The sequence below is a fragment of the Phoxinus phoxinus genome (assembly GCF_949152265.1).
Source record: "Phoxinus phoxinus genome assembly, chromosome: 5".
NCBI lineage: Eukaryota > Metazoa > Chordata > Actinopteri > Cypriniformes > Leuciscidae > Phoxinus > Phoxinus phoxinus.
Window position 1 is genome coordinate 2,738,926 of NC_136880.1, and position 13,181 is coordinate 2,752,106.

The window sequence follows — 13,181 nt, forward strand, 5'->3', positions numbered from 1 at the left end:
AGAACAGTGAATCATTGTGCCACGAAATTGGTTTAATTGATTTGAAGATTTGAAAAGCTTTGTTTCTATTCAAATAAACGTGAACAAAACTAAAAAAACAAAGACTTGACTGAGAAACATGAAGGTCACCAACAGCAGTCACAGGGAACAAAGCCAGACAGAAGACAATGGCAACATGAAGGCAGGGCCGTACGCAGGACTTTATAAAGACTGAGGTCCCAAAATTGATGTTGCTGTGGGGGTTCAGGGGACATTTGTGATTTTCCTGATCTACACATGTGCAATTTAAGGTGTTTGAAGGACAAAAAAAAAGGATATCATTAGCTTTAAAAGCATGTCAGTGGGCAGAAGCATAAATTATTAGTCCAGCAGAAAACAGATTCTTAAACATGAGAATCAGATTAATACTCATAATAATAATTTGTTACATTTATATAGTGCTTTTTTTAGGTTAAATGTTGCAATGAATGATCCACACTACAAAATTGAATGCATAGATGTTATGCTTATTGTGGACAAAACACAATCACTTATTCCAAACAGGAATGAGAAATGATTCAATGATTATTTTGCAAAGATGTTACATTTCAATCAAACGCCAATGCAATCCTTCTGTGTCCAGAGGCATATGAGCAATATGTGTGAGCATCAAAGATCAGTTTCAGCAACTTGTTTCTTTCCTGAATTAATCAATGTTTTTGGACTAATCGGTTCAATTAATGGTTCAGTTGCTCACTCATAAAGACAGTCACCTGTCGCCCCCTTCTGGCTTAATGATGCAAGTTACACAGACAAGTGAAGTAATACAGCGAACAGTCCCAGTGCTGATACTGGTGAAGTATTCAAACACATTCGAGGTATCCAAATATATATTTATACAATAATACTATTATGGAAATATATTTAATAGGTGCTTGTGCTGTTAAACTGAGTTTATAGTTTCCGCTGTAATAGCGAAGAACATAATATGTGTTAAATATGAATCCATTGTAATAATGATAATCTCACCGTGGCCACAGTATGCAATACCTGCTCTTCCTCTCTCATCTTCATCACATTCTGAATCTTTCTTCTTCTCTCAGTCTTCTTATCTTCACCTGTATATCTTCCCTTCCCAAAGCTGAGCTTTGATTGATAGTCTTTGCAAACTGATTATTTCTGTCTGTTGTTCATAACTTCTATCGTAAAACAGCGGTTTAGTTTCGCTGCTTGCATCATATCTCGCACTTTATGGCCGTTAACTGAAGCGGGTCGTGAAGCGGCGCTGGAATTCGCGCTCGACTCGCAGCTTCTGTGAACATAAAGCCCGTCTACTTTGACTTGATTGGTCATCTAAAACATGGTGACATTGACATTGAGTGTTGTTAGTCCGCTGAAGCAGCTCAGATGAGGTCTTTATCGTGGTGATGTGCAATATCATTACAGCACCAAAGCAGAGTTAATATTAGCCAATTATTTCACAACCTTCATTATATAGACCATATATAGCCCCTTTCCAGCGCTGCGCTCGTTGTCTTTTGACTTCCTGTCTGCATTTCACAGCGATCTTGCGTATTTATGAATGAACAGCTCGTTTTAAAATCTTCCCGGTCTACTGACATTTGTTAAGACATCTGCTTAAAACATTACAATGCTCATGATAACTTTCATTAACTCTACAATAAGTGAATCCACTTCAATGTTGAATTTACTGTCGATTTTGAACCACTGAATTCGCTTCCACAAATTCAGTGGTTCAAATTCGACAGTAAATTCAACATTGACATCCAGGAACTGCAGGAAAAGCAGTAGATTACCGAGCATAATCTCCATCTGCTGTTAGTCATCCTCACCAGCAGGGGGCACAAGCGCGTGTTGTTGACGAAGACCAGAGCAACAGTTAGAGCAAGCCATTCATTCATAAAAACTGATTTATAGAAATGTATGTGTATTTGTGAATATTATGAGGGCTGTTTGTATGTGTATTGCTCAGAAAAACACAAAAATAACCCATTTCCACGTATTTGGTAATACTTATAAGTGCTTTTATTATTTTCAGTGATGTGCAGCCTGTACATATCTGTTCACATCTCAAAAAATTTGTTTTAGGGGGTTTCATGACCCTTTAAAAATTATATGAAATGAATGTGTACACGAACATAAAGTAGTTTATTTAAATGAGCAGTGTGTAGTCTTTCTCTGGTTTACCTGCACCTGGATATCCCTGTTTATTTGTCAGCAAAAGTCTGCTGGATGAAGCTAAACACACTAGTTGATCATCATAAATCTGATTCATTTTATTTTCTCTTTCTGTCTTTAGTCTGAGTGATTGCAGTATTACTGAGAAAAAGAGTCTCATCCTGACTTCAGCTCTGAACTCAAACCCGTCACACCTGAGAGATCTGTACCTGAGCGGGAATAAACTAGGAGACTCTGGAGTGAAAAACCTCAGTGATCTACTGATGAACCCACAACTCAAGCTGGAGAAACTACAGTTAGTGTCATTATACTGTACAGCAATTACAGTGTGACTGAAGTTTATTTATCTGAAGACAGCAGGGCTTATGTTTCATTGTTTACAGCAGTGCACTTTCTGGGGTTTCCCTATTGTTCACATTTTATGTGTTTTTATCTAGATAGTAATTGTTTAACTTCCAGCATTTGATACAATGTACTGATTGTGTACATGCAGAAATCTGCCTTTTCAACAGAGAATAAAGAAGAGAGACGTCAAATAAATGTGTGACTGGGTTTCAGAACAGACTTTTGGAAACTAAATGCTGCTGTAGCTCTTCAATAAGATGATCATCATAGATGTGAACTATTGTTATTTCTCTGTCTTCAGTCTGAGTCGATGCAGTATTACAGAGAAACAGAGTCTCATCCTGACTTCAGCTCTGAGATCAAACCCGTCACACCTGAGAGATCTGGACCTGAGCGTGAATACACTAGGAGACTCAGGAGTGAAGCACTTATGTGCCGTACTGAAGGATCCACACTGTAAACTGGAGAGATTGAGGTCAGTCACGTTCACATACAAGAATCAAAATGCTTAAAATCACTTCAACAGTTTAAGGCGAGACACTACAGGTGAATAGGGTAAAATGTGTAACTAGTAGATATCACCATGAAACTTTCCCAGTTGATTGCCTACATTAAGATGAGAAAAAAATGTATTACAAGTTTTCTGTAATTTAATGTTTAAATATGCAAATTAGGCATTGTAAATACATATATTTAATAAAATGAAATCTGAGTATTGGATAAAGCCAGGTTCAAAATTCTTTTTTTATTGTGTTCACATATTAGATGGGGAAAAATTACAGAGGGATTTATGGATATCTACTTTTGTTGTTCTGTAAATCAGAATATACTGTGAATAGCCTTAAAAAATAGATTTTCGCCACGTTTTTTGGAATAAAATGTTATATAAATGAGGCAAGGAATAATATATTTACAAATCCCTCAGTAAATGTCTTCATAATATAACTCGGCACAATACTGGAAGGTTTGGTGTATATCGGTGCGACTGAAGTGGAGATTTCAGACTTGAATAATGAGAGAAAAGTCATTTTGAGAAAACGGGCTTTAAAGGGGTGGTTGATTATGATTTCACTTTTCTAACTTTAGTCAGGGCTGCCAACTCTCACGCATTGAGCCTGAAACTCACGCAATTGGCCCTTTCCACACGCTCTCACGCCACACATCCATTTTCTCACGCAGAAAAAAATTGCGAAGCAAAGAGGACACTGACAACGACAGACAAGACAGAGCAGGGGTTACTTTTGATATAAAATAAATGATCAGCTCTCAGATTCTGTCAATTTTATTACGCAATTCAATAAATAAATACCGTTTTGGCGCTTGTAAATGTGACGTGACAGATCTCTGTAGCTTCTCAGTTCAAGCGGCACGTAAACCGATCAACTCTAACTCTTCTCGGCTCTGCTCTTCTTTACTATTAGTAAATAAACCCGAACTTACCGAAATGTATATGCCTCGGATCAACCAGTGTTTTTCAACCACGGTAAGAAGTCAATAAAACAGGTCGGCTAGAACAATGTCACACCAGTTACATTTACATCAGGAAAGCAATTTAATGACCATTTATAGGCTGGAAAAATGAGCTATAGAGTTTTGTTAAATAAGTGCACTATATTAGGCTACATAAATTTTTACTTATATCATTAAAATATTATAAAGTTGTTATTATAATAAAGAACGCATTATATTTCATTTAAGTTGTTATTTTTAACCTTTAATAAAAATAGCCTAGGGCTCTCTGTTTACAGCATTAGTGATTTATTTTTTAACATGTTTCTACTGTAACTAATAATTATAAAAATGAATCGATATTGAATCAAGATGTTAAGCAATAATAAATACAGTAACCTGCCAGTAATTGTAACTATGCAGCTAAACATTGTAACATGTTGTCAGTAAACTTAATAAAAATAAGTTACCAAATGTTTTGACAATCACAATTTATTGTGATGCAAGGTTGTTGTTTTTTCACATACCCCATCATCTAAAACTTCACACACACACACACACTCTGGGACATCAGAGACTTATTTTACATCTTGTGAAAAGGGCATTATACCGCCCCTTTAAAGATTGCATCAGCCAATGAGATTGCACATTTAGAGTTAAATCCCCCTTTTATTCTCACGATTGGTTGCTGATAAACAGGAAATGACCATATTTGGATCCGACAGCATTGTACAGGAGAGAGAGAGCTTTCTAACGGTGTGTGTGATGACAGGGAGCAGACAGAGATCGCGGAGCAGCGGATGATTTATAACACCAACTTTTGTTGAATTTATGAGAAATCTACACACGCAAACAGACAAAGTGCAGTAAAATAAAGACCTAAATGTGTATTTCTGACTTTTTTCCACCACAAGTCTGAAAGAAGACATGTTATTGAAGACAAATATCCCAAAATCTCAAAATTGACCAGTGAAAAACCCGATGTTTTTGCCTGCCGTGTCTCTCCTTAAACTAACACACTTTATTCTCAATATCTCACAGTGAGTCTGAGTTCACATTATATTTCTGCACACATTTTCACCGTAGTATTTTTTTGTGATCTGGTGAAATAAAGATGAAGATCTCTCTTCCTCTGTCTGCTTTATTTGCTGATGAAGATGATGTGACGTTACAGAATAAACAGTTTTCTTTTCTCCTGTCTTATTTTCTTCTCTCTCTGCTAATGTAGGTTAAGCTCCTGTGATATGACAGATGAAGATTGTTCTGATGTGACTTCAGCTCTGAACTCAAACCCGTCACACCTGAGAGATCTGGACCTGAGCTGGAATAAACTAGGAGACTCTGGAGTGAAAAACCTCAGTGATCTACTGATGAACCCACAACTCAAGCTGGAGAAACTACAGTTAGTGTCATTATACTGACAGCAATTACAGTGTGACTGAAGTTTATTTATTTGAAGACAGCAGGGCTTATGTTTCATTGTTTACAGCAGTGCACTTTCTGGGGTTTCCCTATTGCTCACATTTTATGTGTTTTTATCTAGATAGTGTTTAGATTGTTTAACTTCCAGCATTTGATACAATGTACTGATTGTGTACATGCAGAAATCTGCCTTTTCAACAGAGAATAAAGAAGAGAGACGTCAAATAAATAGTTAAAATGAAAGAGAAGAAACCGTGTCTTCCAGCGCACAGAACTAGTGTGACTGGGTTTCAGAACAGACTATTGGACACTAAATGCTGCTGTAGCTCTTCAATAAGATGATCATCATAGATGTGAACTATTGTTATTTTTAAACTAAAACACTTTATTCTCAATATCTCACAGTGAGTCTGAGTTCACATTATATCTGTGTAAAATTCTTCACATTCATGATTTGTTTGTAAGATAATCTCTCTTCCTCTATTTGTGTCTTTCTAGTCTATATGGCTGTGGCATCACAGATGTTTCTTCTCTAACTCAGTCTTTGACTGACTCAAAAGCACTGCAGTTTTTAAAAGAGCTTGATCTGAGAGGCAATAATATAGGAGACTCAAAGCAGCGGCTCAGAGACGAGCTACGAGACTCAAACTGTGTCCTGAGGTGAGGAAACATCACTCTGAGATATTAAAGACATCTTCATTTTCCTCTGATATGTGAACACACCTTTCAAACATTCGTGAAAGGAAATTATCATTAAGCTTTATTGCAACAAAGGGTTTGTGTGAGAACACAATGTGAAGTTATTGAAATGTTGAACACACAGGAGGAAAGAGAACAGAAGCTCACGGTCACAGCTTTACACATCAACACCTGCTTTATGAACTGTGTCAGTAGAAGTGAATCATTTCAGTGTGAAAACAGACTTGGTCAGATTGTAGGAAAGCGCTGCACTCCTGCTAAACTCAGTGCAGGTCCAGCTTCAGCTCACAGGAGAAATGTCTCTGTCTCCAGTGTGTTTTTACTGGGACGAGCCACACGTCACACTCCTCTACACTTACTTTACTGTCAGTGATTTACTAAGAGCCGACAGACATGTTTAAACTAGAGGACAAGCGGCTTTAACTAAAGGTGTGTGTTTAACTCAAAGTAACATTAGTATTTGCTCCCTGTGGTTTATTCCATACGCCGTACACTCATTAGTTTCTCCTTTACAGAGACTCAATAGGAGTCGCACCGACACACACACACACACACACACACACATATGAACATTATTCAGGTTTTAAATCTATTATATTTAATAACACAAATATCTATGCAGGATCATGTAAAGTCAGTAATTAATCTGATTACAGGAATTCAATTTAACTTATTCTTAAAAAAAAAAAACAGTAATTGAAATGCACTTTGTTCCTCTGAACACTGATTGTTTTCTCTTCTGTTCTACTTTACAGAGTAGATGAAGGTCGATCACCAAACGTCGGTGGATTGTTAACATGGTTTAAATCTGTGAAACGGAGATGAGAGGAGCAGAAACCATCAGGAGATCCACAGAAGAGTCACTGCTGTCTATGAGGAGAATAACTGTGTGATTAATGTGTGTCATACAGGAGGAAGAGACTCAGACTTCACAGTTAAATAAAGCAGCATGTGTGTTAGCATGCGTATTAGAAATATGTGATATTGAAAGATTAATGTTGGTTTATTATTCAGCCAAATGATGGTTTAGTTGTAATTAAAGGTGAACAGAGGAAGAAGCTCAGATGAGTGTCCGCAGAAATCTCCACTATCAGGCCTGCAAATATAATCATGTTTGGGTTGAACTCATCCATAATTATTACAATATTTCTAATCATGAACGTGATTGTCAAGTATTGCACATAAATGTTTCAAAGATATAACGTTTACATGTAACTTTTAAACATTTACATTATCTCTCTAACACAGAATATGTTTATTGTTATGGTTTTATTGTATATGAAGTTAGTTATGTGTGTGTCTGATGCACAGATCTACAGTGTATTGTCTTTGTTCTGTGGAGTCTCTTCTCCTCTACAGACCGACTAAACATGTTTACCAGTTAACAGCATTTGTGTGTCTTTCACTCGCTCCTCAGACAGCAGACGGATGTGGGCCACGGCAGGCAATGATGCGGCACTGCAGGCCTTCTTATGGCCCGCACTAAATGTGTGTGAGCCGGATGTGGCCCATGTGTAAAATGGCAAATATGGCCCAAATATTTTAAATCACACGTGGGCCTTTTTAGGCAAAGATGCGGCGCTCATGGCAATGTGTAATCTGAATGTAAGCCTGAAGGCCCATATGATAAATCATGAATATGGCCCTAATATCACAAACCAAATGTGGGCAAAAATGTGGCACAATCGACAATGACTAATCTGGGTGTAAACTGAATATGGCCCACATATGTTGCAGCAAATGTGGCCCAGTTATCTTAACACATATCTGGCCCAGTTTTGGCAAAGATGAGGGACAGTAATCATTGTGAATCTGAATGTGAACCTAAAGTGTCCCACACATGACATGGCAAATATGTCCCGGTTACATTGCTGTGGTGAGCAGGACGAGGTCGAGGGTCGTGTGAGGACAGCGAGGACGGTGGGGTGATTGATAATGAGCGACACCTGTGAGGCGCACCAGTCTCGAATCTCTCACGGAGGAGCGGAAGCATAAAGGAGGAGCGACGACAGTGGAGATGGAGAGAGGAACAGGCCTGGACTTGTGTTGTGTTGTATTTCTGTTGTGTGTGGCCAGCAGTCGTCCGCGAGGGGCTGCTGCCTTATACTTTATGATTAATTAATCATTTTTATTTGCTATCGCAAAATATGTACGTTAGTGTGATATACACGCGGAACCAGTTTGGTGATTGCTTTATTTTGACTTGGTGGTCAAAATAAAGAAGGATTTTGCAGCGTTTGTAAAAAGGTAATTAAGCTACAATGGGAATCAACGCTGTAAAATCTCATATGCAATCTGACAGCCACAAATTCTCAGGTTAGGTAAAGTAAGTCAAATCTGTCCTAAATGATAAGCATTTGAATTTCAATACTTACAATATTTAGATCACAGAAGACTTCTCCATGGTCAGTTCAGCTCAATCTTTTGTAAAACAGAGACTTGTGGCAGACGAGCTTCTTGATTTCAATTATATATATTTTTTATTAAATACAGGTTAACTAGTTTACTTAAAAGGTAGTAATGTATAAAACAAAAATAAAAGTAAATCAAAACAAAATAATTTACAAGCTTTAACTGCAGGAGGCGCAATGGCAAGGCATCCAACACTGGAGACGTCCTTTACGAATCAGCGTCTGCCTGGACATTCATTTTCCAGTCCTGTTATAGTCCATCATACTTTTGACATTTGGAAACCCCTCAGCATGCATTCAGTCCTTTACAGACAATCTGTCCAATCCAAAGTCTTGAACTATGGAGCCAGAATAGTATCAATTATAATTCACGCAAAAAAAAAAACATGATTCACACATGCGTAGTGTTATGGAATATGCACATTTTCCTATAAATATGCCTTTTTGTGTATGAAGTACTTATGTGTTATTGTTAGTGAGGTATTCAAGTAGGGCTAGTTCATCAAGGTTTTCAGCCAGTAAACAGGTATCGGTCAGGACACAGGAATAAAGACGAGGAGATGTAATTTCTTCTTTTAACTGTATTGAGCTCCAGCAGTTCTCATCAGAACATTCCAATATCCAGTATCGTCATTATAGTCTGATAACAAACAAATAAATCACCATTATACTGTCATTTAAACAGTTACAGTACTTAAATTACTATCCAACGTGAATAATAAATCCACACACATAATACAAATCAGGATCATCTAACATAAATATCTCAATAAACATTGATATGTCACTTTAAACAATCTACACTTACATAAACTAGGATATTACTCTTTGAAGAAATATAAGGAGCTTCAGTTTACATGAGACTGTATTAAAAGGGGTTTACAGAAGGAGCAATGGCGACATCCTCTGGCCAGACAAGGCTACTACACAACAGCGTCCGCACATGGTCTCCGGAGCACGATATTAACTCTTTTTAACTCAATATTATAAACGTTACTGTAACTTAGACATCAGAAGGCTCACACCAGTTAACTTATTATTTCCTACAGTGTTTTACAGCATAAACATTGTTCTATCATGACAAATCTCACTTATCACGCTGGGCACATATTAATGCATGGTAATTCTACAATATAGAAACACAAACAAAACAAAGAGACAGTCACTTACTTCTCGTCATTAACTCAACACATGAATATTGGAAGCTGGATCATTCAGGAAGGACTAAAGAAGCTACACAACACATGTATGTAGGCTAAACTATGCTGTTGAACTTGAACACGTTTCCGTACCCACTATAGCCAACACACTAGCTACACACTTCCTCTACCGTAACCACAGAAGAAGAGTCTTAAAGCGGCAGGTACCCAGAAATGTCAGAGCCTTTTATACAGTTATAGAATGTCTAATAAGCATAGACAGTATATAAACTGGACACAGCGACCCCATAGGTTTCAACGGAGAGAAGTGAAGTCAATTAGAAGCATCACTTCCTGATCGCCAGGCGAACTGCGCAGACTCAAACTGAGCTTGACGACGTATATGTGAGGTGAGCAACCTGTAGGTCTTCTAGTAGCTGTGCCGAGAGAAATCTGAATCATTCCCTTCCGAATCTCGCAGAGACGGAGAGCGTGAGCATTAGCTGTCCATGAGCTAGCAGCGGGAGCAACTTTATCAATCTCTATGGGCTTCTCCCTTGACTTTATGCCTCCACGTCCTCCCGATTGCTTGCGAGCTTCTCTGCCTGTCCATACAGTAAATTCTCGACTTGTGCGACAGAGTCGCGCGGGTATGACGCAATTGTTAGCCTATTTTTTACAAAAACTGCTTCTACGGGGCCATAACGTAAGATACAAGGTAATGGAGCCTTTTATACATTTTCGTGTTTCTTTAGAAATAAACAATGGAGAAATGGAGTCTTTAAACGCCTCAGATGTAAAGTTATTCGCTGTCAAAGTGACACCAAAATGAATGGGAGTCAATGGAATGCTAACAGCAGGTGGGGGTCCGCTAGCCAATTGTGGCGCCCGGGGAATGCTTCAATGTCTTCCGGAACACTGCCCCCCTGCTAATAAGGGGTGAAGTTTCACTCTCGCTAGACTTCCGGCTTCTGTCTGGTTGCAGTTCAACTCTAGCTCCACATGAGGGCGCTCACAGGATGAATGAATGAAGAATGATGGAGCTATACCCCTCAAAATCCACTTTTCTCAGGATATAATTTTTTGCCTAGTAATTTGAATGTTGTATTCGAAAGGAGATACAAAAAAATTGCACATTGCTGGGTGTTAGATTTTTTAGAGTCACTTATTTGCTTTAAAAAGTATTTTAAAATGTCAATGAAGTCATACACATCGTACGACCGGAGATACTGCTTTACGGCAATCCTTCAGTCACTTTGGTGCTTTCAGAGCCGTTTAAAATTAATTATTTAACGGCTCTGGTGCTTTCGTGCTCTGCACTTTCTTTTCTCTCGAAGCAACACAGCTGAGCCAGAGCTGTGCTGACACAGGTAAATACACGTGCTAGAAGAGTTTTTGTTTTGTTGTTTTAAAAGACGCCGCCGAAAATACACACACTCACACACACACACACACACACACACACATATATATATATATATATATATATATATATATATATATATATATATATATATATATATGAACCACCGTAAATTCAGGAAGGCTTGGGTTACCTTTTTTCGTCCTTGGGAAATGAGAAATAGGACAACCCTTGCCCAACTATTAGAACAATTTATCATTGCACACCTGCGAGGCATTTTTCTCCTTTTTAAATTTTTATTGATATTTACAGGGAATGTCTAATAAGGCGAGAAGTTTAGACGGGCTCTGATATTTAGCGGGGTATGTGTTTTTTAAGGTGTCATACTATACCATATGTATCCTGTTTTTATTAACATAAGAATAACACAAAAAGTACTCAAATTCAATTTATTTTCCGTGTACATTTCACAGTACATACATAACCATAGGCAGATAAAAGTGCCAGCAAACAAAAAAAAGTTGCTGCGTTGAAAAGAAAAACTTGGGCGAAAAAGTCCGCCTTAACATTCTGATCCCGCTTCGGATGCCATCAAGCGGTATCTCTGGTCGTAATCAGTCCTTCACTGACCAATCAGCGTTCATTAGCAGAATGCTAGCGTGTTATGGGCAACAACAACTCAACCTGTAAGAAATCGAAAGGACATAAGTACTCGTTCATTCAACTTTCGACCTATAACCCATGTTGAACTTGCCAAACCTACAATCAAATCTGAGATTTCTCAACGGCAATCGGGTGAAAGGGACACATTTAGCCGTCTAGCCCCATAGACTCCCATTCATTTTGCACTCATGGCGATCACCCCCAGTGGAACTCTGGTGGAACTACAACCACAATTTGGTACAATAGGACTTAATAGGGAGTGGCCAGGCTCTCCATAGACGGGCTCTGTTATAACTGACAACTAATGAAAACCCCAAATTCAGTATCTCAGAAAATTTGAATATTGTGAAAAGGTTCAATATTGAAGACACCTGGTGCCACACTCTAATCAGCTAATTTACTCAAAACACCTGCAAAGGCCTTTAAAGGGTCTCTCAGGCCCTGTCCCAAATGACACCCTAAGCACTCGCGGTCTTCCTCTGAGTCCACACTTTCGTAACGTAACGCCGCTTTGACTGTCGGGAAGAAGTCTGCTGCGGAGTGTGCATCAGTGCGGGCTTGGCAAAAGTGCGCATCAAGGGCGCAAATCGACCGCAGCTCGCGAGCAGCCTTCTGAGAGGTAAAATGACAAATGGGACACCCTACTAAGTTTCACGGACTTAACGGACACGCGCACACGCCAGCCATTGTAAGTCCACAAGACCGAAAGTGCATATGAAGTGTGCCATTTGGGACAGGGCCATAGTCTAGTTCTGTAGGCTACACAATCATGGGGAAGACTGCTGACTTGACAGTTGTCCAAAAGACGACCATTGACACCTTGCACAAGGAGAGCTCTGTGTCCATGCACATTAATAGAGAAGCGAAGGGAAGTGTCAAAGAGCAACTAGGGATACCATCTAGGAGTTCTTCAAATCAACACATGGAGGACGTTAAATGCCAGTTTTCCAGTTTATTCTCCCAAGCCAGGAAAGTGCAAGGTGCTCACAGGTGCCAAAACATGAAACATCAAAAAGGAAAAAATAAATAAATAAAAAGACTTCAATGTACCAAAACAATCACCTTGGATCAGGTATCACAGTTCAATCAGAGTACTCAGCAGATACTGCACTCACTACCACCAGTCTTAGACTCCCTGTCCACTTCCTCAGGTGAGCATTTATACACATGGGTACAACCATTTCTCAATCATAAAATGGGGATGTATTAAATACCATAAACATGTATTAAATATCATATAACCCAATTCCCTTCAACACACAAATTTAAATAACACAGCACAAACTTCAGTTCAACCATAATTATAAAAAGTATAAATATAATTATATCAATCAACAATAATTATACATAAATAACTTCAGAACAATTCCACCCCTTACACACCATACTTGGTATCTCCCACTCCCATGATGCAACACAGCACAGGTACAAAAAGCACAACAAAAGTCCATTCCGGTCTTTTACTAAAATCAAGATGGCCGCCACCATGCATGCGTGCTCAGGTGGCCAGTC

At 38.6% G+C, this 13,181-nt stretch overlaps 1 protein-coding gene across 1 annotated transcript; it reads left to right on the plus strand.

Annotated features, from left to right (window-relative positions):
- Window positions 1-118: 118 nt before the first annotated feature.
- Window positions 119-7,561, plus strand: LOC306998329 (ribonuclease inhibitor-like; the record flags this gene model as incomplete). The annotated part of the gene is made up of 6 exons (XM_079612294.1): window positions 119-189; window positions 2,300-2,473; window positions 2,825-2,998; window positions 5,201-5,374; window positions 5,893-6,054; window positions 6,849-7,561. The coding sequence occupies 6 exons, from the start codon at window positions 119-121 to the stop codon at window positions 6,916-6,918; spliced, it is 825 nt and encodes a 274-aa protein (XP_079468420.1). The 3' UTR covers window positions 6,919-7,561.
- Window positions 7,562-13,181: the final 5,620 nt, after the last annotated feature.